General features: G+C 50.9%; 3 protein-coding genes across 3 annotated transcripts; 2 read left to right on the forward strand and 1 right to left on the reverse strand.

The window, feature by feature from the left end:
* Positions 1–2,958: 2,958 nt before the first annotated feature.
* LOC100897413 (nucleoside diphosphate kinase 6) lies at positions 2,959–8,270 on the reverse strand. The gene is made up of 7 exons (XM_003746923.3): positions 8,226–8,270; positions 7,901–8,123; positions 5,316–5,464; positions 5,066–5,221; positions 4,829–4,939; positions 3,351–3,422; positions 2,959–3,252 (listed from the first exon to the last, which is right to left on the reverse strand). The coding sequence occupies exons 1-7, from the start codon at positions 8,235–8,237 to the stop codon at positions 3,019–3,021; spliced, it is 957 nt and encodes a 318-aa protein (XP_003746971.2). The 5' UTR covers positions 8,238–8,270; the 3' UTR covers positions 2,959–3,018.
* On the forward strand, positions 6,015–7,693 carry LOC100907534 (putative transferase CAF17 homolog, mitochondrial). The gene is made up of 6 exons (XM_029112484.1): positions 6,015–6,311; positions 6,398–6,520; positions 6,643–6,787; positions 6,905–7,099; positions 7,295–7,395; positions 7,522–7,693. Exons 1-6 carry the CDS (start codon positions 6,198–6,200, stop codon positions 7,678–7,680), a joined length of 837 nt encoding a protein of 278 aa, XP_028968317.1. The 5' UTR covers positions 6,015–6,197; the 3' UTR covers positions 7,681–7,693.
* Positions 8,271–11,883: 3,613 nt separating the features above from the next.
* LOC108864713 (uncharacterized) lies at positions 11,884–22,181 on the forward strand. Its single transcript, XM_018640872.1, has 6 exons — positions 11,884–11,894; positions 18,254–18,456; positions 20,625–20,703; positions 20,912–21,107; positions 21,909–22,037; positions 22,176–22,181. The coding sequence occupies exons 1-6, from the start codon at positions 11,884–11,886 to the stop codon at positions 22,179–22,181; spliced, it is 624 nt and encodes a 207-aa protein (XP_018496388.1).
* Positions 22,182–22,831: the final 650 nt, after the last annotated feature.

Here is a 22,831-nt window from a genome sequence, read left to right on the forward strand (position 1 = left end):
GGTCTGGAGCCAACTTCGTGATGACGTCCGCTGATTACTGCGACTCGTCTTCGTGGGGTCCCGCACAGAGGGGCTCTTCTTTTCTCTGAAAAGAAAAGCCGTTTGGTTTGCCGCTCGCGTTCTCAACCGTTCGGTGGAAAGCTAGCAAAGCTCTTGCGCTCAGCGGATCCGACGGCACGAATACACATACGGAGAGTGGCTTGAATGAGGCAATAGACGAATAACGGGAACAGTCTGCCCCTCGTGGTCTGTCATATCTCTGCCGAACGGGCCACAATTCCTGCCGACCATGGCACGCGAGACAAATAGCTCCTGGAGCAAACACGAATAACTTCTTCCCTTATACCCGGCGAAGGCAAATAGAGAACATCTCTGAGGGAATACTTCGATCACACTGGGGCCCGCCAGCAGTAGACGTGGAGCCAGATGGAAAAAAATCTGTCTAATGCAGCTCTCATGCGCGAACTTTTTGGAAATTCAATCCATGCTCCCGCCGCTTGCGGAGCCCCGGGAGATTCGACTCACTGTTTGTTCCTCGGGGCGATCTGACGAGGCCTATGCTGCCTCCCCTCCAAAATCACCTACACGAAACCGAACGGATCCTCCCACAGGGTCGGAGCCTGCGACGTTCCTCTCCGACTTGGAACTGATTTCCTCTCAGGAACTCAGGGGTGAGGATTCCGTTCACTCATTCAGGCAGGCGAGATTTCCGTGAACCTCTCGGTATTTCTATTTCTAAGGGCCCGCACTTTTCGATGGCTCCATGGATCAACTGGAATTATTATCGTCCCCGAGAATTCCCGTATCGCCTGAGAGAACCCCGGGAAAGACGAGTTCCCGTCGTATCCGGGGAATAATCTGTTATTTATGCTGCGGGTAGTTGGCGGGATGCTTCCAACACAACAGAGCGAGCGCTCGATGCTATCTCCACCGTGCCATCATACCAATCGATCAAATTCTTGGTCAGCCCAATACAGCAATGAAGGAAAGGCATTCATGCGTGGGACTACATTCATGAGGGAGCCAATACAGAGGAGCCAATACAGAGCGTTCGGGCCGCACGCAGCGACGTCTGATCGGCGGGGTTATGGGGGGGGGCTGATCTGATGCAGCTCGGCGAGGAATTCCACAGGAATAAGAAGCCAGCCATCGAGCCTGAGTGGCTGTGATTTCTGGACATCCTCAATGTCTTCGGCTCAACGCAATCAGGTTTGGTGCGGCAGCCCTGCGATGAAAATGAGCGGAGAGCAGTATGGCGTCCCATTCCCGAACCCTGGGATCAGTCGTTCCTCCCTACGAACGGTTCCCCATTCACGTCGATTCGTAACATCCGTTTTTCTCCAATCGATTTTCTTCATTCCGCGTGACGAGCCGGGATTATTCACATCGGATCGGCAATGATGATAAACCGTTCCTGAGGAGGCATTCTTGTATTCCAGCCGGGAGCATTGTCCGAGTCCGGAGAGAGTGTCCAGGACAACAGAGCTAGTGAATCGACTCCTAGCTATCCTGATCAGTACGAATGCCATCGACAATATGTCTCCTGACAACTTCCAAGAACACTCAAGAACCGAAGTTCCACGCTGAATGAAGGCAGAGCGCCCTCCACATCTTCTCTTCATCCCCAGAAATCCGGCTTAGTATACGTCCTGCATTCGTATGCAAAATAATTGAGTCGGGAAGAATGGGAGCTCCTTGAGTGGGCCCCGCTGAGGGCTCTTTACCTCGAGACTCGAGCGACGGAGTGGCAATGTAACCGATTTCCGCATCCAATAAGACTCGTATTCATCGACGGCCTCCACCGATTCTGAGCACGCGGAACTGAGTACTCGAGGGAATCGCGGAGGGAAATGGGAGGGAAGGATGGCTCCGACTCTCTCGGAAAACGAGTGTTTTCTGAAAGCATGCAAGAAGCGAGAACGGCGCAGAGAATCAGAAGTTATGTGCGTCGACCGAGTATTGGTTCCGGGAGGATGCACAGTGCTCATGGAGAATACACTCACGCACAATGCGTCGAGGCTGGAAGTGGGGATACGATGCCAAATAAGTCCGAGCCGGGTAGCGACACAGAAACCCACTTCGACAGCAGTTCATGTTCATTTTGACGGCGGACTGAAATCATCGTCAACATCTGGGTCGTCTCGACCCAGAAATTTCCCCCTCATGACGGAATCTAATTCTCGAACAGATTGCAAAAGGGACCGGGATGAATAATCCCATGCTGATATGTTTCAGTCACCGAGCAACGAGCAACCGGATACCCGGGGTGGGCTCCGCGGCTTATGCGTTTTCAACAATGCGGCTTTAGCATGGGAATGACTCCCGGACTCCCGTTCCCGAATGATGCAAACTCTGGAGCGTCCGAGAAAATCAGGTCAAGACCGGGATGGGGGTTGATCGCGAAATTATGCCTGCCAGATCAGAGTTGGAGCGTGCGTCAGAGATGATCTTGTTTGCGGGTGCGTGCCGTCGCACACGGTGACCAAGATTGAAGCTTACCGAGCTTGTGTATTGCGGGAGGGAGACGGTGATGGAGGAATTTTTCATGAGGCGGGAATCCTGGACACAGATCTCGTCATCATCTCGATTCATTATAGACGCTGTCTGCCTCGCATATGCTTCAGCGAAGTCCTCCGCGTCGGGCCCGGGAACCGTGGATCCAACGTTTCTGCGGACAAGTCTAGAGCAGGAGGTTCGTTCGCTGCCCGGAGAAAACAAGTGACTCTGGGTCGCATCATTGACCGACCGCATTACCAGAAGCACGAGACCACCTTAATTGGCAGAGAACTCGCTCCGTCTGAATCCCGAGTCACTAAGTTCCAGAAATAGTTGGGGTGGAATCTAACGCGATTTTCCGCGGAACGCCAAGATAAGCTGCCCGTTTTTCACTGCGTGGAGTCGAAAAATTCACTGAATTTCCGCCCAGCAAACTTAGAAATGACATCCGAAAGCTTTCAGTGTCCTAAGACGCCAAATGTTTTATTGCACCACAGTTTACAGAAGTCCGGGTCCGATCGTTCACTTGCGGAGGTATCCACCGTAGAGACCGCCGTAGAGTCCGTGGCCGTAAGCAGGAGCGGCGTACGAGCTGTAACCATATCCGAGGGCGGGAGCGGCGTATCCGTAACCGAGAGCAGGGGCAGCGTAGGATCCGTATCCGTATCCGAGAACAGGGGCAGCGTATCCGACACCACCGTAAACGGCTCCGGCGGAAGCGACAGCGACGCAAGCCACGAGGGCGACGAGAGCAAGCTGTAAATGTCGCATAGGTTAGCGAGGGAAAGAGAACTGTGAACGGTCTCCGAGCTCAGAGCGAGATCTCGTTCCGGTGTAGGTTCGAAGATACTCACGACGGCCTTCATTTTGTGGTAGTGGGTTGGATTCGCAGTTGAGAACTGTGACCGATCATCGGAGTGACGGGCCTTATATTCGGAAGCCCCCTCGCATTCTCAAACTTGTATTCCAAAGGAAAGCGCGAGTTCTTCTCTTCTCTTTCTTCTCGTCATACACGAGCTCGGACGCCCAATGGCCTTGTAGAAACTCTCTGAAAACGCCCCGGCTCCGTTGGCCGGCGTCGTTTCTACCAAATTCTGGACAACGTTGCATCTGTTTGTCCGTTCGTCTATCTGACTGGCTGCCTGGCTGAGTGGCAGCGGACCGTTCTCGTCACTGCCCGCAGCAGCGGCGTCAGAAGCGGTAATGTCGATTATCGCTCACAAATATACACTCTCACTTATCTTCATACTGTCGATCTTTGTTTCGGAATAGTGTCCTTTGTATACTTCTGCTTTTTTTCTGTTCTCGCCGCCCCGAAAAGCACCGAGAATCGACCAAATGTTTTGGATTCGAGTAGTGTTTCACGAATGCGGGTCCGTTTCTGGTGCTCCCGAAATTCCGGTTCATCCAATGGTGAAGCAGCGGATGAAATTTATTTATCATTTTTATGTTGTTTATAATCTTCGAAGAGTAGACTGTGGAGCTTTTCTCTCGTCACTCCGGATCGCTCGTGTGAATACTCCCCATAAGAGGGCTTACTTCGAAATCTTGATCTGATTATGGAGCTTTGATGCACTTCTCGACACTGAGCTGCTCCCTGCATTTTATCCTGCCACGATGAATGTGTCTACAGCGAACTATGCTCCGAGCTTGCGTCGCACACGGCGGTCGCATTGTCAGCCAAAACATTCTTCAAGTCGGACTGCGTTCCGAAGATGGGGACACTTCTTCTTGGGTGGGTAGACACCTAACCTAGCTTAGCAAGACCCCCTCACTACGAGAGCTGAAGTCTTCATCGTCAGCCGCTCTCGATGGACATTTGTAGCACCTCATGACTACTCCTGAAAGATTGCCAACTGGACGTCGCATAGTCGTCGCCACCGTTCTCGATTTCTCCTCCATCAATATCCATGACGTCATGGGGACTCCCCGAATTTCATCTGTGCGATCCCTGCGAACCCCTCATGCGCTGGACGGGAGGAGTAACTCGAGATACAATTATATTCTGTATCTGTCCCTTCGGTGCGAAATCGCGATTGAAACCTTTGGCGGAGTTCCTCAACAGCAGCCGGACAGCCGGGAATCCTAAAGGATGACTCTCTTTATTATAGTGATGAGCGCCGTAGGTAGGTTTATTGATACGCATGATCTCTTCGGAACTTCCACGCGCTCGGTGTTTACAGCGGAGCCGAAAGTGGCAGCTGGCAGCATACATCAGCTTTCGCTCTGAGCCCTAGCTCTCCGGAGACGTCGATTGTGGTCCCTCAGGAGATGGCTGTTCCAGGAGTTTTTCGAGCTCGCCTTCATGCAACTCGGGAAAGAAGAACTTCACCTCTCGTTCCACGCTCATGACTGAGTCTGATCCATGCACCGCGTTCCGAGTGTCTGTCAGCCCACATTGCGCTCGTATGCTCTCAGGCGTTTCGTATATCGTTCGGAAGACCTGCGGAAAAGACGATTGACGGTGTGAGAGACTCGAAATCGAGACCGACTCGAGCCAACGGAATGAGCACTGGTCATGGCAGTTCTAAGGAAGAAATTCGTGGTGAGACACGGTGGGTTCGCATACCTTACTCGGCCCGAGTAGCGTTCTCCAACTTGCTAAAGTATTGGCTGGACCGTCCCTCGAAAGGATTCCAACGAAAATTGGTCCGATAGACATGTATGTTGTAAGGCGGTGGAAGAAAAATTTGTTCTCGTGCTCGACATAGAACTTCTCCATTTCCTGGAAGAGATTTTTTTTCCTGATCGTACCGCAGGTTCTCTCGCCACCTGAATGCTTATCAAGCACCGGGAATGACTCGGATGAGGGATAATACCTGCTGAGAGAACCTCCTGTACTTCTCTGCCACGATCCTGAAGCCATTCTCTTTCATAAGGTGCCTGATTAGTTCGAATCTGGGCGGAGACGCACACGCGTCCGGCTTGATGATAGCCAGAGTAAGTCGGGTGAATACTGACATCGACGCTGGGAGTAATTTGCTCCGGAAACTGTCCTCAACTCGGGCTCAGAGAGCTGGAGAATGCCTGGAGAAAGCAGTCACGATTTTTCTCTTCCGCGTCCAAATTCATATCAGAGACGGCCGAAGACGGTCGAGGAAAAGCTGCAGCTGGGATTCTCTCAGGCTACTCTGCACTGTCCAATTAGTCGATAGAGCACTCGATTTAAATTCACTGAGGAAGGATAAGTCATCGCGAGTCGCGGGTCAGACACACATGTGGATGGCTCAGTGTTCGAATCGTTCCCACTCCCGCTGATCGCGCATAGAAGTCTCGGTGGCCGGGGACCGCGGTGCGAATTTTCCACCTTTCGCGACCGACCGATCTCGGAAATCGAAAATCTTCTCTTTTGCAGTTCTGATTCGAGGTTTCTGTGATGCTCCTCGAGTTGAGTTCTCGCTGATGTCAGTGCATCACCTGATCTGCTGCCAGCTAGCGTCAGAGTATCGAAGCTTCTCCCCGAACCAGCGAGGACTCGGAGAAGAGCGCTCAGCTGAGGATCGCCAGAACGCCGGGAGACACTGAGAGGGATTAGTTTCTCGATTGAGCTGTTTCTGAGAAGTTCCGAGTTTCACTCATGGTGTTGTCTGCAAAGTTACCTCACGCTCTCAAGCAACAGGCCCTGATTCCTTGGGGAGGCGGGTTGATGTGACCGCCGGAATCATCTCGAAATAAAAGCATCTGCACCAAACTCCCCGAGGATGACTCTCAAGGGCTTGGTACCCCTCGCAAAGAAAGTGCTCCGCCTCCGTGGTTCGGACACCTTGCCCTTCCTCCAGGGTGTGCTCACGAATGATGTGTACTCTGAAGCCAAAGTCAGTTTTAAAATTTCCATTCAAGTTCTAAACTGGATTCTTGATGAATTCGAAGACCCCAGTTCCGACGAGCCGAGACTTTTCAGGTGGTCTATTCCTATCTCCTGAATAGTCAGGGGCGCGTGCTCTTTGACCTGTTTCTCTACAAACTTGGCGAATCAGACGTCCTACTTGAGACCGATGCCACCTTGGAAAGCTCTCTTTTGAAGGTGAGGTGTCGGAACGAGAGCAGTGGTAGTCTCGTGGTACTCGTCCTGAATTTCGATATCGCGAACCATACATATCGATGGATCGACAAGATGAACCTTCCATGAACAAGATTCTTTCCCAGGTTCTGAATCTCTACAAGATGCGTCGCTCGGTTTCTATTGAGACAGCTCCGTATACTGCTTGCGCGTCGTTCGGTCCCCTCGATAGCGGGATTATCGACGGACCCGACCCAAGACTTCCACAGCTCGGCGTCAAATCGATACGAGGTACCTTTAAAGATTCCCTGCCTCCAATGAATGACATATCTCTTGGCCGAGACCTCAGCGTGGTCATCGTGTATACCGAATATACCCCAATATGGAATCTTCCAGCAGACATGATAGGAACTGGGGAGCCGGATTCTCGGATGGACCTGTACCGAGAACTGCGTTACCGATTGGGGGTTCCAGAAGGGCCAAGTGAGCTCGGTACTGGGAAAGCGATTCCTCTGGAGAGCAACGGAGATTACTTGAATGCGATCTCTTTCGACAAGGGTTGTTATATCGGTCAAGAGCTGACGGCAAGGGCTCATCATACAGGTTAGGTTCCGGCTATTACGATGCTGAGGGGGCTTTCACATCTTCGATGACATTTGTCCAACTGAGTCTGGACGGGGACTCGCTTACAGTGATCGCAAGTCCGAGGGATGCAGCCCCGCGATGCGTTATCTGATTGGAAATTTTCCGCTTCCCGAAGGACTCCATTCGAGCAACTCAATAAGACCTCTGTTCCAGGCGTCATTCGGAAACGATACATGCCAATCTCGTTCCCGAAACCTCAAAAAATATCGTGTGACGCCGAGGAGCTATCAGTCTTGAGTCAGAACGGAGCGAAGGTGAGCTGAATAGTGGGTTAAAGTCGTGCGGCGGATTTCCCTCCATGCCTATGTCGATGCTTTTTGGATTAGGTATTCAATTATTTCCAAATTTTCTCTTTGTGATTCACGAATTTCGTTCCTCAGGTAGGAGTTCTAAAAGCCGTCATGGGCACACGCGGTCTCGGACTCATGCGGATCAGGGAATCGTTGGAAGCTGGTGATCTCTCAATCGAAGTGAACGGTGAAAATGTAGAAGTCGAAGTCAGCTGCCCGGAATGGTGGCCCAAATTGAGCATGCCCTGAGAATCAGCCTTTCTCGCAGGAATGCTCTGATATTTCGCAATAAAGACGAGAAACATTTTACGGCGTATTGTCACGAAACGCGAGGAACGAATGCGGGCCGAGAAACGATCTTCGATTTGACTAAAGTTCCGAAAGAGTGCGCGAGATATAGTGTCCTTAAGACGCTAAACATTTTATTGCATCACAATGTACACGATCCCTCATTGTATTATCTACTTGCGGAGGTATCCACCGTAGAGTCCACCGTAAAGACCGCCGTAACCGTAAGCGGGAGCGGCGTATCCGTCACCGAGAGCGGGAGCAGCGTAAGATCCGTAGCCGTATCCGATAGCGGGGGCAGCGTACGATCCGTATCCGTATCCGACAGCGGGAGCAGCGTATCCCGCGTACACGGCACCAGCAGAAGCGGCGGCGACGCAAGCCACGAGGGCAACGAGAGCAAGCTGGAAGCAAACAGTGTAAGTGAGAAAAAACGCGCTCCGAACTCACGCCGACGTCCGTGGAGGACATCCAGAAGCTCCAATGAATCGCTGTGGGCTACTCACAACGGCCTTCATTGTTGTAGTGTCGAGTTCGGGATTCAGTTGAGAACTGTGATCGGACTTCGTCGAGGCAGGCTTTTTATTCGAGGATCTCCGCCCATTTTCGGACGCCACTTTCGAGAGTTTTTTGCTCGCGTCCGCCACCAACGAGTTCGCCAGCCGCCGCCGTCATACGGCCTTGGGGGACCTCTCTGGAAATGTGCGAGCCAGCGTCAATCGTACGTCCGTTCGCGCGTCCACCGAAAATTTCTGGGGTCCATTCTGTTCATTGCCCTGCTAGTTGCTTTCTTACTGAGAGACTGGGTGCTCGGCCCAATGACTAAGTGGGGACCGGAGAGAGTGATAGTGTCTCAATCTTCATGTCGTCGTCGATTCTCGCGCGCCCACTCCTCCTCCAAAAATTGCGATTCTGTTGGCCCGTTCCTTGTCGGCATCGTGGCAATGATCGAGACTGATCCTCGCGGTACCGATGCGCCAAGCGACGGGCAAACAAATGGACAAACGAACAAATGACTGAGTCGACGGTTTTCCCAAGTGGTCAAGCGACCTTCGGAAACAGTATTCGCTCAATACCTCAGAATCAGTGACGAATTTGAGACAGCACATTCCAAATAATTGACAAGACCGTTGAGAAGGAATGTATCGACGTCGAAGGCTTGCTTTCGACGACTCATCAGGAAGTTTTCTCGAAGAATAAGTGCTCCGCTCAAGACTGAGTTTCTAACCGCCCCCATACCGCTTGCACTCGCACACAACTGTTCTCAAATTCTCGCTCGGCCAATTCTTGGTAATCTTGAGGCGGACAGCGCGTTGGGTGAACGATCTCAGGCTCGTGCCAGACGAAAGAGAACGATCGGCCAACTCCGTAGCGGGGTTAGGCTGAGAAGAATGGCTTTTGTTGCCAGATTCATAGTATCGTGGTCTGCGACACTGATGTATTATTTGGTTTCCATCCTCTTTAGAAAATTCCGAAAAGAGAATAGAATCGGCTTGTTCTGCCGAACCGCCGGGAAAGAGAAGACTCGCATCGGAGCGAGAAAAAATAAGGAAGTCTTGGAAGCCTCCTGAAATCACTATCCCGCTTGGAAATCGCAGATCTGAGCTTTGAGGCACGGAGTGCTTTCCGTACAATTCGCTTCGATCAATGATGACGTTGTTGGAATGAATGAGGGCCCCGCGTGAACGTCGGACGTCAATTGGATTGACCCGTCGAGCCCCGCTGTCTCTGAGTCTCGAGAACGCTACTCCCTCTCCCCACCTCTAGACTCGGATCGCCGGGGGACATAATTCAAGTCTTGCTGGGGAATCGATCGAGTGCTCCGGAGAAGTTATGCTCATTCGGAGGAGAAGGTGGGACACGAACAATTCAGAACATTTAATGAGAGACGAGCCGATATGTCGAAACATCACTTTCTGGATCAAGAATATGTAGCTCAAATTATGTGGGGCAGTCTGGAGCCTTGTGGAGAAGGAATTCCCGATGGCTCTAGTCCCCATCGGGCACGCGATACCTCCGAGATCATTCTGCATATCCAGCGCAACTCCCCGCTCTTACTCCACATCAAACTGTATGACGCTCCCAGATACGGATTGATTGAATTTCACTGAGAATCTGGATTGGGTCAACTTTGGCAATCCCGTGAGTGCATTTGAATGACCATCTAATGAAAAAATGAGTACCGAGACTCCGTCCAAGCAGAAATTATCCAATTTGCTCCGTGGAACATTCCGTCATACATTCACTCATCTCTCAATGGTACCCTGCTTATTCACTGCTCTGGTATCTCGCATGCTGAAATTTCACTGAAGGCCGAGTTTCCGGCCTACATTTGCGGAGGTCGAAGCAGGAACCGGCCATACTGCCCTGAGGTCGGAAGGGTCCGGAATACATCCGATCCGTGCAATAATGGGACCGATGGAATCACTCAAATGTTCCTCAGAGCCAATTTTGAAAGCGGTATACCTGAACGTACTTGATCGTATTCCGCTCCTGAGCCTTGGGATTGATTTGAGCATTCTATACATTTCCCAAGACATGCCTGTACTGCCAACCCTTCCCCCGTGATCTGGGGAATTCAATTCCATGCTGTCCTTACAATGGGCAGGGAAGATTAGGGAGGCTCCAGCGATAACACTTTAATCTGTTCTCTATGCAAGCAATGGAAGGGGCGAGTCCGTCGATTTTTGAACACGGTCCGAAAAATCGATCGCATGAGAGCCATGTATAGTAGCAGAGCAAGCGTGCGGTGACCCGTCTCATATCTTTCTGATGAGCACCGAGATACATTAGTCGTATTTGCCTTTCGATGGCGGTGGGCGTGGCTTTCGCGCCCAGCTCGATGCGTCGAAACATCGAGATATCATTCCAAATAGATCCGAGTCGACCAAAATAAACTTCCACGAGATGACTGACCAGAGAGACACCAAGGACGACCAGTACGGGTTATCGGACAAACACGAGAAAATCGTCGTGCTCCTGCAACGGTCTCCGCGGGAGCGGGTTCATCGGCTCGTGATCCGGACCCGTGGCTTTGTAGGTAGGGGATGCGGGCTTCTTGTTTTCGCCGTTCGGAGAAAAACAACCCCAATCCCAGTACGCGCTCGCTAGGTTGCCCGACAAGACGATAAAACGGGACAAGATGAAAATTCACTCGCCCCTCCCCGAACGTGCCAGAGTTTCTCATTGTGAGAGAGCCTATCGAGAATTTTATTCTTTCTTCACAGGGTTGCCGGGACCGCGCGATTATCTGAGGAGCACTCTTCCCGACCTCAGCCTCGGGGGCACTCCGAATACGAAGAACGCACTCCTGATAGATCCGGCGACTTTGATCTCATAGGTCTATAATCCTGTCATCTCAGTGCTTTCGATGGGAATGTGCTTCCTGCGCTGACTTTCTCTCGGCCGCATCAATTCATAATCAGACAGGCAGAGGCGTTCTCAACCATATACGATCGACTCGTGTCATCGTCGATGACACGAATCGATATCACGACGCGACGTGGGGAATTTACAGTAATTATACATCGAATTCTAGCCAAGACTTTCGCAATCTTGGTAGCGTCATCTCTTTGGAAGTCAACCAGAATTAATTTCGAATCTGCGATTCTATGGTCCGCTTCGTGAGATACATAAATCATCCTAGAGAAAGCGTCCAACGCACCAGAGTCTATCTTCGACTGTGCCGCTGCTCTCGGTGTTCTACTCCTGCTTAATAGGAAACTTCGCTCGTCGGGGCATCCCGTGGGCCTCGGCTGAATAACCAGCGTGAATCCGAGATCTCCACTCACATGCTAAAATACCAACCTAAAACGCTGCCAGCCATAATGATAACGCCGACAGTAACCCCACGGGCAACGATTGTTCGAGAACTAATTTTTGACCCCTGAGTAATGAAGAGAACGAAACCTTCGAGGTAGAAGACGAGACAGTCCGGAGAGGTTGTTTTCCTAAATTGAGCTTTGACTCGGAATTCTATATTCTAGAGAGAAAATGCGAGCCCCTCTCCCGCCGATGCTAGGGTAGCCGCGATAGCAGGCGCGTGCCCAGGATTTTTTTTCGGGAGGGGGGGGCAGGGTCATAGTCTTGGTAGGGGCAAACTACCGATGATGATGAGCCTCAACATGGAAGTCCATGGGCCAGAAAGAGATCTTGAGGGGGGCCATGGCCCCTCGGCTCCCCCCTGGGCACGCCGCTGCGCGATACGATTCCATTATTACGGTTTCGACGAGGGCGAAGGGATGGATAAGCTCATAAATGAGTGTCACCACAGAAAGTGTCGGCGGAATAGCTCGGAGAGATACCGAATTAGGAGTCTTCCGGATAAATGATCCCAACATTAAGGGGGACTGCCGGCATTCGGGATTTCTGTATGCTGATCTCCGAAGCCGAGCGATTTCCGCATGGAAAATATAGGTCGATACCCGGGCACGTGATGTGTGTTAAATCGTCAGCTGGAGCAAAATCAGTGAAACCTCTTTGACCCCAGTCTTTCAGCTCGAAACATCTCGAAGTGATTCGGCGTCGAGGGGCTCCCTGAAGGCTTCTGCATATCGACGCATCCCTGTTTCTATCGGATGAAAGGCAGACTACATCCTTGAGCAGGGTCCCAAAGAGGGGCCTAATCGAATTTTAGGCGAATAAAAGTCCATGGAAATTCATTCCGGGATTTTGATGGTGATAGGTGGTGATGGGTTTGAAAATGTTCGTAAGACTCCGGAAGTCTCGAGGGAACCAAGATGACCGCATTTTCCGCATCCCTGGCACCACTTCACGGAGCTGAGCTGCTCCGAGCCGTATGCCGTTTTTACCCCAGAATCGCAATACAGTGTGCCGGAGTTCACAATCGAGCTCGAACGTGTCAACCCCGGGAGGAGATTCGTTCGCCATCATCAGTTCTTGCTCACGCTTCGTCGTCAGAAACGATGAACAGCAAATACTCGAGAGTGACTAGGATTGCAGCCTTCCTTCTATAGGAGAAGCAAGGTCTTAGAGGAATATAAGCATTCCAAGCCTGCTGCTCATGGGTTCCCTTCAAAAAAAACTCTATGCGCAATACATATTCACGCTGTTCTAACAACGACGTTAAGTTTTCTTTGATTCGCTCCCGATCTCACCACTCACCACGGTCACGGTCAGAGCCCACTGTCCCGGTCAGAGCCCGTTGTCCCGAAAACTCATTGGCCCGAAATCTCAATGGCCCGAAAACCCAGTGGCCCGAACGGGATCTGTCCCGAAAGCGCATTGCCCCAAAAAAGTTAGAGCCGTTACCTTCGTCAAACGCGCCGTGATTGTCCAGATGCGGAGCTCTGTTTCGGACTTAAATTAGTCCAAGATGATCTACCACATTTCCTCATCGACAACCTATCCCTGCAAGACCACCGACACTTTGCATGCGAAAGCTACCTTCATGTGGCCGACTACAGGATTTTACATCGAACATTTCTACAAGACTTGGAACTAAGAAATTTACTGTGCTCTTATACTCCCTGTCCGCGACAACGTTCACGGCGGCTCTGATTTAGAGTTCTACGAATACCGGAACGCTGCCTACCCAGCTGTGGAAGACGACCTCGAAGAAATCGTTGACTATTATTTGCGCTTGCCAAACTCTTCGTTCATTTGTCGGTTTATCGATTTCATTTCTCGGTTTCTTTCTCGCATTTCCAACCCGCCGGTTTTGTGTTCGGATTCCCGCGAGAAAACTCCCGATTTTCTCCCGGTAACGAAACGCACTCGGTCAAATATTCCCCTTCCTGATTCAGCGTTACATACCTTTCATGAATGAGAATGAGAGCTCCATCAATCGCCTGCGACCTGCGACGACGATTCTAATACTTCGAGTATCAAGTATCTCTTCAGCAGCGTAGGCAAAAGCGACGAGCGCGGCCCAAGGCCGCGCTCCAGAACTCTGGTTCCGATATAACGGACTCGCGCGAGCCAGTGAGGCAGCCTCACTAGGGGTATGATGGGGCACTTTGACCAACGCCTATTGCGAATATCAACTTTTTCGGGCTGAACCACACAGCCAAGGATTGACGTCCCGGGTACTCTTATTCACATTGCTTCCGAGGACGGATCCATAGAGCAAATATACCCAGGAGGATCAAGGCCGAGTACCTGCATATTTTTTCGGCAGCAGGGATCGAACCCACACCGTCTCTCGCACGAGCGGCATCGTTGCGGCTGAGCACGTTTACACGAGTAGTGTAAAACGCGCTAACCACTCCGCCGTTGCCGTCGGTATATTGCGAACATCATGGGCAATATATTCAGCGAACTCCTGTTTATATGCATGATGGTTGTCTGCGTCTGATTGCCGCGAGGAGACGTTGATTGCGTTATCGTTGGTTCAGAATCGCGCTGGTCGCCGAAGTTCGCACGGCAGGTGTGGCAGCAACCGCAGTTCCGGATTCGACGCCCTCTCACTGCCAGGATCGCTCACTGCTCATAAGGGGGATCACACACACTCACTCTCTGCGAGAGATCTGGCGGACTCCGGTGCAGCGATCGCTTTGTCGGTCGATCAGTGTGCTCACGGCCTGCCTGTCAATACCAAATGGACGCACACGATACGGACGCGTAGAGCTCGTTGCCACCAGCACGCAGGATCAGGGGACTCTCGGGACCGTTCGGCTCCCACAAACGCAAGGTGCGGATTCTGACGAGAAACGATGGAGAAAATTCGTTCTCAAAGACGAAAATGCAATCGACTGTATGGGACCTTATCCCAGTATACGTGCCTTACGAGAGGGAGCTCCACAACCAGACATCAGTTCCCGTTCCGCGGCGAACGCAAAGACCATTCTCATGAAGTCTTCCGCAGGCTCGAGCGATTATTCTGCTGTCGATGAATGAGTCTCACGGAGCTGAAGGAATCCAATTAGAACAAGAAGTGAACACCGTCCCCGATTGATCATATCCGTATCATGTTTTTTTTCTCATATCGTGAGCTAATCCCGCTTCCTGTGGTGTTGGAAATGCTCTCAGCAGTCTTCCTCTGCTCCATTTCAGACTCCTAAAACCTCAGAAGGCTGCAGAATTACATGGAACACTTTTGTCCACCTAAAATCCGATTTGGCCCCACTGTGCGTCGCCTCAATGATTTCCCCGCCTGGGCTCCCGATAAACACTGGAAACAAGGTAAGACCTTCCACAGCCCGTCCATGAAGCTGGGGAGCAAAACAGACAGACGAAGCCTCAGCAAGGATCAGGATTCGAATTCGACACCAATTGCCAAAAATGCCTCAGGTTCTCCTCGATGCGCCGGTAGCGGCGGTGTCAGGGTAATAGTCCATTCTCCCTCGACTCAGGGAGCCGATCGGAGCTTATTTAGACCGATGGGCAATGGATGCTTTCCGTTCGGAACACATCACGGCTCGTATATCTTCCGGCTACCTAGAGCATGAATCCGCGAGGATCAACTCGAGTCGAAGGATGTATCTAGCTAGCTCGAGTTCAACCGAAAGACCGATCGGGGAGTCCCCGTGAGCAGAGCGGGGTCGATTGAGAGTAGAGAGAAAAACGGTCTCGCGCTTGCTTCCAGGTCATTGGAGGCTGGAGGTGTCTCGCATGAGGATGCCTCACCGAAAGTACCCGAATGAAAGTGATTATTCCTGAAGGAGACGATTCGTTCTTCGCGCACGCAAGACTGATCGATGCCCCCAGCACGCGTCGCGTGGCTTCACCCGTGAGGGATTCCGGAATTCGAGGACCTCGAGGGCTCAGGAAGGGCTCGGCGAGACGATTTTTCCCCGCGAAACCCCCCTCGACACGGTCGAGGCTCCACGGTATCTTCCAGACCCCCTAGACTTCGAATCGAACTCGGACAAGCCCCCTCCGAGTAAAACGGCGACTCTCTCTGAAATGCTAGTTTCCGATCAGGTTCCCCAATCCACGCAAGCCAAAAGCTTTGGCGGAGTGATACTTGCGTTGTGCTGCAAGCATCGTGTACGAATTCCTGTCGATTGTAAAATTCAAGCGCGACCGCATCGAATCGGATGTCTGTGGAGACCACGGGATAGGCAAATTATCGGGGCCCACGGCCCTCGATAGCCGTCGTTGAGTGCAGACGATAACCCGCTCGGAAGGCTCTGGCCTTTTCTTTTCAGTAGACACCATCCGTGAAACGGTGCTTGGCCCGGTCACAAGCCATCATGGCTTGCCGCTTCCCATCTCGGGATCTGCTGAGCGGTGCACTCTCGTCCCCAGCTTCCAGATTGAGACAGACTTGATCAGAGTAGAAGACGAACACTTGAAGAAGGAAAGAACGAACGCGAGGAAGAATTCTCTATTCGCCGAACTGTCGCTCGCTGTCACCAGCCCTTGAATCTGTCTGCAGGTGCAGACAGTAAGACATGCTTTGACGCTAAATGACCGACGATGGGCTCTTCGAACGGAAGCGCTGAGCCGATGAAAAGTCCCGAATTTGCCCACAATACTTGCGTCGCTAATCGAATGCGAAACGCTGCTTCTCCATGCGAACGATGTTGGGGAATCTAGAGCCCGCTCCGTCGAATCGCAAAACGGGTGATCTACATTGACTGCCGTCGTAGGTGTCGAGAGGTGAACACGACCCGACTCCGATCATGAATTACGCACCGAATTAGGAAAACCGGAGCGAGCCGTCAATCGCAGTCGGAGGTGGAAGCCAGGATAGATGCTTGTTCGCTGCTCGTTTCAAAGCCACATCCGACAACCTGCGGGATTCCGGAACACACGAATACTATATCCTTCTCATCAGAGCTGAATCCCTTGCTTTGGAGGGGTGATCACTCGAATTCGAATTAAGGAGCTAAAAATGAGTCTATCGAATAATTGAGCTGAATATGGAAAGAAATCCCTCCAAGGCATTCGAAGGCGCTCCATTTATTATGGTCAGCTCCGACAATACGACATCGCTCCGAGATTGAGTAGGCGATGCGATGTCGCTCTGAAATTCTCGATTCCTGATCTTGAAGACGCTCACACACAACCCACGTTGCCGATCGTCTCGAAGAAAGACCCAATGTTTACGCTCAATTCATTTGAGCAAAAGACTTGTCTGGCGTAGATGAACCCTGCCTTCCAGGATATTCGAACCCTTTATGGGTGATGAGTTGTAGGTGCACGGGGGAAGAAGATCAACGAGCTCGACATCTCCTAGTTTTTGATCCTCAGTCATTTTCGAGCTGCTCCGTGGAGTCTCTTCTTCGCAGAATTCTTCTCCATATTCTAAATGCGATAAAGAAGAATATGTGGACAAGCATCGCATTCGCTTCTTTAGAGTTCTTGAGACAAGAGGATGTGCTGTACGACGATGCAAGCCACGAAGTCAGATCTGCTCGGTGCCAAGCGGGAATTCTTCCGCGTACCACGATTGTGATCGAGGAACGAACCGCTTGTTTCAGGTATGGCTTGCAGCAAGCCAAATCGACGGGTCCGCGCACTTCTACGCCGCAACAAGATCGATGACGTCAGACGAAGCGACTTCGCGTTATACTCCCGGGATGAAGGACGAATATTCCTCGAAATTGGGAGTAAGCGATAAAAAAAAGAAGATGAAAGTTCGGAATATGGTTCTTCCGTGCTTTACCGTCTGTCACCTAGACTCGTGAACTCTCCCTGCTCCCCTTGAGTCTCGGCAGCAGTGGCGGAGATTTCCCACCACTGTGCATGAATCTGCTTTCCTTTCCATGGTAGCTCTGGTTCCTGCTCGATTCCGGTAGGGAGGCAAGCAGGCGCTATATCAGATGAAGACACAATATTAGAAAGAAAGTCTTTGTGTCGGCAGGACCACAGCCCAAAGAACCATTAACATTACCGCGGGCTCGAATCAGCACAAGACCCTCTCTGATGGCGCTGGATCTGCGCTGAGACCCATTCCAAAAAATAATTCGACAACACCTTGCTCTTTGGAGAATTCGAGCAACTGAAAGAACTTCCATTTTAGGATTGGTGCATTTCATGACGCAATATTCTGATTTCTTATAGGCGTTCCCCTGTCGAAGACTTGGAACGGAGCGCTGGGCCAGGCCCTTGTCGCAGGATATTCTGTACGGGCCTGAACAGGCAAAATCATGTTCGGCGTCGGGGAAAAATCGCCGGCTTCGATGACGTTGCGAAGCACGGAGACAGGACTTGACAAGAAATATAAGCAGCATGACAAATGTTTCCACAGGTAGTTGGCTGCCGATAATGACCGCGGTCTTCTTTTCCCATCGAGCGCAGTTTTCCCCTTTCCCTCCGAGTCGAGGAAGACCTGCATCGAGTTCAGAGTCTCGCGACCACTGGACCCTTTCAGTAGTCGGCAGCCGCAGACCGCTTCAGACCCCTTCGAATTCGAGTGATTCTCCTGGTACGTTTCTCAAAGTGGATACACGAAAAGTCGGTTATCCCCGAAGTGAGCATGAGTGAACAGCGTGGATCGCTGATTCTTGGAGGGTGATTTCCTGAAATTGAGTCAGGGTGCATGGAACGGATCGTGATGTGAGCGAATTGGGGAAAGAAAGCTGTACCACTCAAAGTTTGAATAATTCAAGCGCGGCAAGATGAGCAATTGGCGTCGTCCTCTGACCCACATCTACAATGACAATCACAAGTATGGCGCATCGCTATACTCTGGAGCTATAGACGACATCGAGAAAAGGTATCGTTCGTCGATTCGCAGCACACATTTCCGTTCGGATCGACCCGATCTCATGTCACAAACTATCTACCACACGTCCTCGATTGGGTCCGCTGGCCCCGCCTCTGCAGGTAAGTCCGAGCTCAAAACCACGTCGGATGCTAAATGACTGGCTAACGATAGATGTGTCAAACGGTACCCATTCACTTACGGGAAGGGTATCGCTGATATGGGAAGACTCCAAGAAAACCTCTCTAAGACGACGAAAATCATTCGTACTCCGCGTAAGCAAAAAGCTGGATCTGTAGCAACAAAGTATGAATCTGAAATATTCCAACTGGTCGGGATGATCCGAAATCGCCGTAGTTCTATCCCGCGCACCCTTCGAGCAAGAGATTTATTAGACCGGCGATCCATATAGTATCAGAGCAAGAGCCGTCTCTCCGAAACTTGTCGAACTTCACTCCCATTAGAGAAGCCGCCATCGTCTCATAGACAGGTGCAGTAATGGTCAGAGCAGAGCTCAAACTATTTTTGGTTGGAAAGCCAAGGGAGCCCGGCCTCTTGTTCAATAGAGTGTTGTGCAGAAATTCTGCCTTGACTAACAACAGAGCCATCACAGAGAACCGATGGGACCCCGTTTATGTTTACCCACGACCACACTCTGACAGGTAGAATCCTGGACCATGATAGAGAACACTACTCAAACCGCTTACAGACGGGGAGCGACGGCAACCCAAGAAGGTGAACTCTCGCTAGAATTCTTGGTCATTCGAATTGCAGCTAATTGCTTGCCCCGTGACGAACCTTCCTCTGTCGCTTAGCGATCGATCTCAGCCGGCTGGCTGAGCTTCCTGTGCTCTCAGTCTTTTTTTTTGCGAAGCCGAAGGGTTTCCTCATGTAAACAATTCTGGAAGGAGCGCTGATGGAACAACCCACTATGTTCTCTTCAGATTGACCTAGGCAAGCGCTGCGGTGAAGCTTCCGATCTGACTTCTCCTTATTGGTTTATGCAGCTTTTTTGTCAAGAAGCCCTCCTCTCCCGTCATTCGGAAGCGTTCCATTCTGGGGAGTCGAAGCACGCTCCCTCGAGAGGACAAACACCCTCACCTTCTCCTCCTGGCTTTCTTCCTCCCCTGAACGTAGTGAATCGCCCCTCGTCTGAGAAATCAAATCAGCTTACGACATCGATTACGAATCCAGGTGAGCGCGCGCCGTCCCGGAGCGGCAGAGAACGACCTCAGTCGATGTATGTCGAATCTTCGACCTTCGAGAAGGAATACCGCCATCTGAACTCGAAGTCAACTTGGGATATCCGCGAGTCCCGCTTGCAGGTCGACAAAGGTACAGCGTTCAGGCGAGCTCAACGAAATTTCCCCTGTCAGCTGTACCAGAATTTCCGTTATCTGGATTCAATTTTCATTGGACCTCGTGGCGGCTACCGAGTGTTCGCCCGGTAATAAGAAGAAGGGCAAATATCTTTCTTCTGTGAGCGAAAGCAACGAGTGATACGAGCGATTATTGAATGATCTTCTGCTGGGAGCACTTTCGCTTCGCGGAATCGGGGGTTCCGCTCTTATTGGCGAGAAGCCGCGTCGAACAATCGTCGTTGGAGATTTGCGGACTGTATTGTTGTTCGAGCGTCGTTTCCCTTCGGCTCAAAGCGATGAGTGCACCTCAAACTGCCCGAAAGCAGCGATCGGTCAACGTTAAACAGAATCGAACTATTTTTAACCCGCGGAAAGTATGCAGCAATAAAGTCTGTGGCAAGTTGCTGAAAAAGCATGTTCACTCGAATTATAATGATAATTTGACAGTCATCATTATATTTGAAAAGAGCATTTTCTGTGCGAGAGCCCCTCCCTCCGAAACCTCATGCTTCAGAGTGTTTCTCAATACCGACTGTCAGGTTGGTGAAGTTCGAAGGGACCCTCGGCGTTTCGGTTGACGAGCAACCGTCGCCGGAATCAGCGGCTCAAATGGCGGTGTTGGTTTCCGGAGCGGCCAGCCGCTCGCGGCTTTCTGTTTTTTCGCCGGAGGTTATGTTCTCTTGCTGCCGCGAGATCAATCATTGAGTTGCAAACAGATCAAACGTATCTCCACGCATAAAAAACTCGCTTTGATACCAACATACGATTCGGTCAGACAGAAACGCCGTCGACTGACACATGAGGAAACGTTGTGTTTCTCGAGACTAATTGCGTCGTGGGCTTACGGAAAAGGCGTCCTTGATAATTCTCTTCTATGTTACCCTCATCTGAATACTCGATTTTAAAGTACTCCGTAAACCGACTTACAGATATTTTTATTGATGAAGATGCGGCGTCACTGAAATCATCGAAGAGAGACGACACCGAGGATTATAACATCAAGAAGTGGTGCGTTTATGGACGTTAAACTTGCGAAATCGACAAGCCACGCTGAATGCGACGTCGCGGAAATGCCCTCGGGACGCGAATCGCATGAGTCGGCGTTGTGGAGCGTTTCTTGAGCTTGACCGTGTCGAAGAACCACGGCAGCGGATTCCATGATTTTTGCAGTGATATTTTTTGAGGCGGTTGCCGGAAGGCCTTCCTTAATTTACAGTCAGGAGCTTCGTCTAGAATTGGAGAGCCTCACGGGCAGATTTCAGGAGAACGAAGCCAAAGTCAAGGCCGAAACTACCTCGCTACGAAGGCAAATGAATTCCGAAATGCGTGAACTCTGCGTCCTCATCGATCAGGCACAGCGGGAGAATGACGAATGCCACAAAATATTGAAAAGGCATTCTGGAAGGATGCTGGTGAGTTATTTCTTGAACCCTTTCACGAGAAAACACTGGTGCCCGGAATACCCATAAGCGATGCCCCCGAATTCACCCTGAAATAGCCAGTAATCAAATGAATCACCGCGCGGGCCACTAATTCGCATTCTCACTGAATGTGTGCTGGGACCCTTCCCGGTCGTGACGAACCCTTTTTTTCCGAAGCGCCCCTCGATCCGGGTGAGAAAACTGCGAATGATCTAAACGATTGGTTCGTCATCGATGCTCATTAAGCAAAGGTCAGTCGTGCAAGGCGGCTCGACATCGTTCTGAAGGACGTCTCATGCTCGAGGATCGCAATTAGATCCTTATGTTCGACAGAATCCGTCCTCCGATGGATTTCACTCGTACGCAGATGGCAATGAAGACTGCGCTGCGCCGTTAACCAGTGGGAGTTTGCGGGCACGAAAATAATCAGTGGAATATTTCGACGGAGATTTCGATCGATGCAGTCGTGAAAATTCTTTATGGCTCCTCAAGGGTCAATTCGGAATCGATTCAAAACGATATTCTGAATTATCAAGGAGGCACCGGTCGAATACCGTGTGCGGATATTTTTCAACCTTCGAATACGACGCTATTCCCGTACGGGTGAAGACTTTATCTTCTCGAGAACCAGGCATCTATTTTGTTTACGAGAAACATCTTCCGACGCTGTGAAGTCATTTCAAATGGTCCTGATGATTGGCTCGTGGGTTCGCCAAATTAATCCTGTTATAGCGTCCGCGGGCTCAATCGCACATGCGAGTATCAATTTACTTGGTTTCTTTTCTCCGGCAGGATTTGCAGCAGTATTGCGAAGAGCTGGAGAAAAGATTACAAGAAACGCACGAGCAGCTCGTAAGTTCACAGAAACGATGTCAATTGTTGGAAAGAGACGTCGAACACATGAAGGAACGATCCACTGAGGTAATGCAGACCGGGAAACTCCAGCTCCGATTTCCCTGGTTTACGCCTTTCGCTCATCTGACATTCATAAACTCCCGGGGAGCGGCTCAGATTGCACGCCCTCCGACGGAGAATATTGATACTGATACTGTTTTGCAGGAGTGATGTTGGAAGAGGAGCGGAAACACTGTTTGAGTTTGTACATTTCTGAGACGAGGGACCATTTCTGTTCGCAATTTCAACTTAATTTCGAAATAAAGAAGCGAGAGTGAACCGTAAGCTCGGGTGAAAGTTATCGCCAGGCTCTAATGAGTCGGAGACTTTCCTGTCGTGATACGCTGGAATGTCGCTGTGATCAACCTAGCTGTAAGTCGATAGAAAGAGAAAAGGTCGATTCGTAGCACTGTCGTACTCTCGCTCTGTTTTGGGGTTGAGGAAGACTCGACAGCCTTATTTCACGTTTATATCCTCCACATTGAAGGCTCCGGTCGTAGTGACAGACACGGGGACGCACGTAGACTGAGGTGTTCAATGTTGGCTTTGATCGAAAAGTGAGGCAACTTGTGTCTGCAGTCGACGCAGATACGGGGGCACCGATGTTCACGGTCGCCCAAGGCAGACTACACATCTTTAGGCCATAGTCAACAATCTTCTCACAAACAAGCTGTAAGAAAAATTTCAATCAGAAACGACCTCTTGCATAACGCTAAACATCTTATCTCGACCAGGCACAGACCACATGAAAGTTTTCAGATGGCGAGGAGGTTCTGCTGGGGGAACTTTCAATTCTACGAATCCTCTGAACGGTTTAGCTC

Source organism: Galendromus occidentalis, unplaced genomic scaffold (genome assembly GCF_000255335.2).
Source record: "Galendromus occidentalis unplaced genomic scaffold, Mocc_1.1 scf7180000077511, whole genome shotgun sequence".
Taxonomy (NCBI): domain Eukaryota; kingdom Metazoa; phylum Arthropoda; class Arachnida; order Mesostigmata; family Phytoseiidae; genus Galendromus; species Galendromus occidentalis.

What these genes read in the sequence shown, in the direction of transcription:
- LOC100907534 (XM_029112484.1), top strand. Translation starts at nt 6,198, where the DNA reads ATGACTCTCAAGGGCTTGGTACCCCTCGCAAAGAAAGTGCTCCGCCTC. An exon ending in CGGCGTCAAATCGATACGAG is followed by an intron (nt 6,788 to 6,904) that starts GTACCTTTAAAG and finishes CAGACATGATAG; the next exon opens with GAACTGGGGAGCCGGATTCT. An exon ending in GGCAAGGGCTCATCATACAG is followed by an intron (nt 7,100 to 7,294) that starts GTTAGGTTCCGG and finishes CCTCTGTTCCAG; the next exon opens with GCGTCATTCGGAAACGATAC.
- LOC100897413 (XM_003746923.3), bottom strand. An exon ending in ACTCTACGGTGGATACCTCC is followed by an intron (nt 5,465 to 7,900) that starts GCAAGTAGATAA and finishes AATTACTCCCAG; the next exon opens with CGTCGATGTCAGTATTCACC. An exon ending in ACAGGAGGTTCTCTCAGCAG is followed by an intron (nt 5,222 to 5,315) that starts GTATTATCCCTC and finishes AATCTCTTCCAG; the next exon opens with GAAATGGAGAAGTTCTATGT.
- LOC108864713 (XM_018640872.1), top strand. An exon ending in CGCTGGCCCCGCCTCTGCAG is followed by an intron (nt 18,457 to 20,624) that starts GTAAGTCCGAGC and finishes ACCGACTTACAG; the next exon opens with ATATTTTTATTGATGAAGAT. An exon ending in GATTATAACATCAAGAAGTG is followed by an intron (nt 20,704 to 20,911) that starts GTGCGTTTATGG and finishes CTTAATTTACAG; the next exon opens with TCAGGAGCTTCGTCTAGAAT.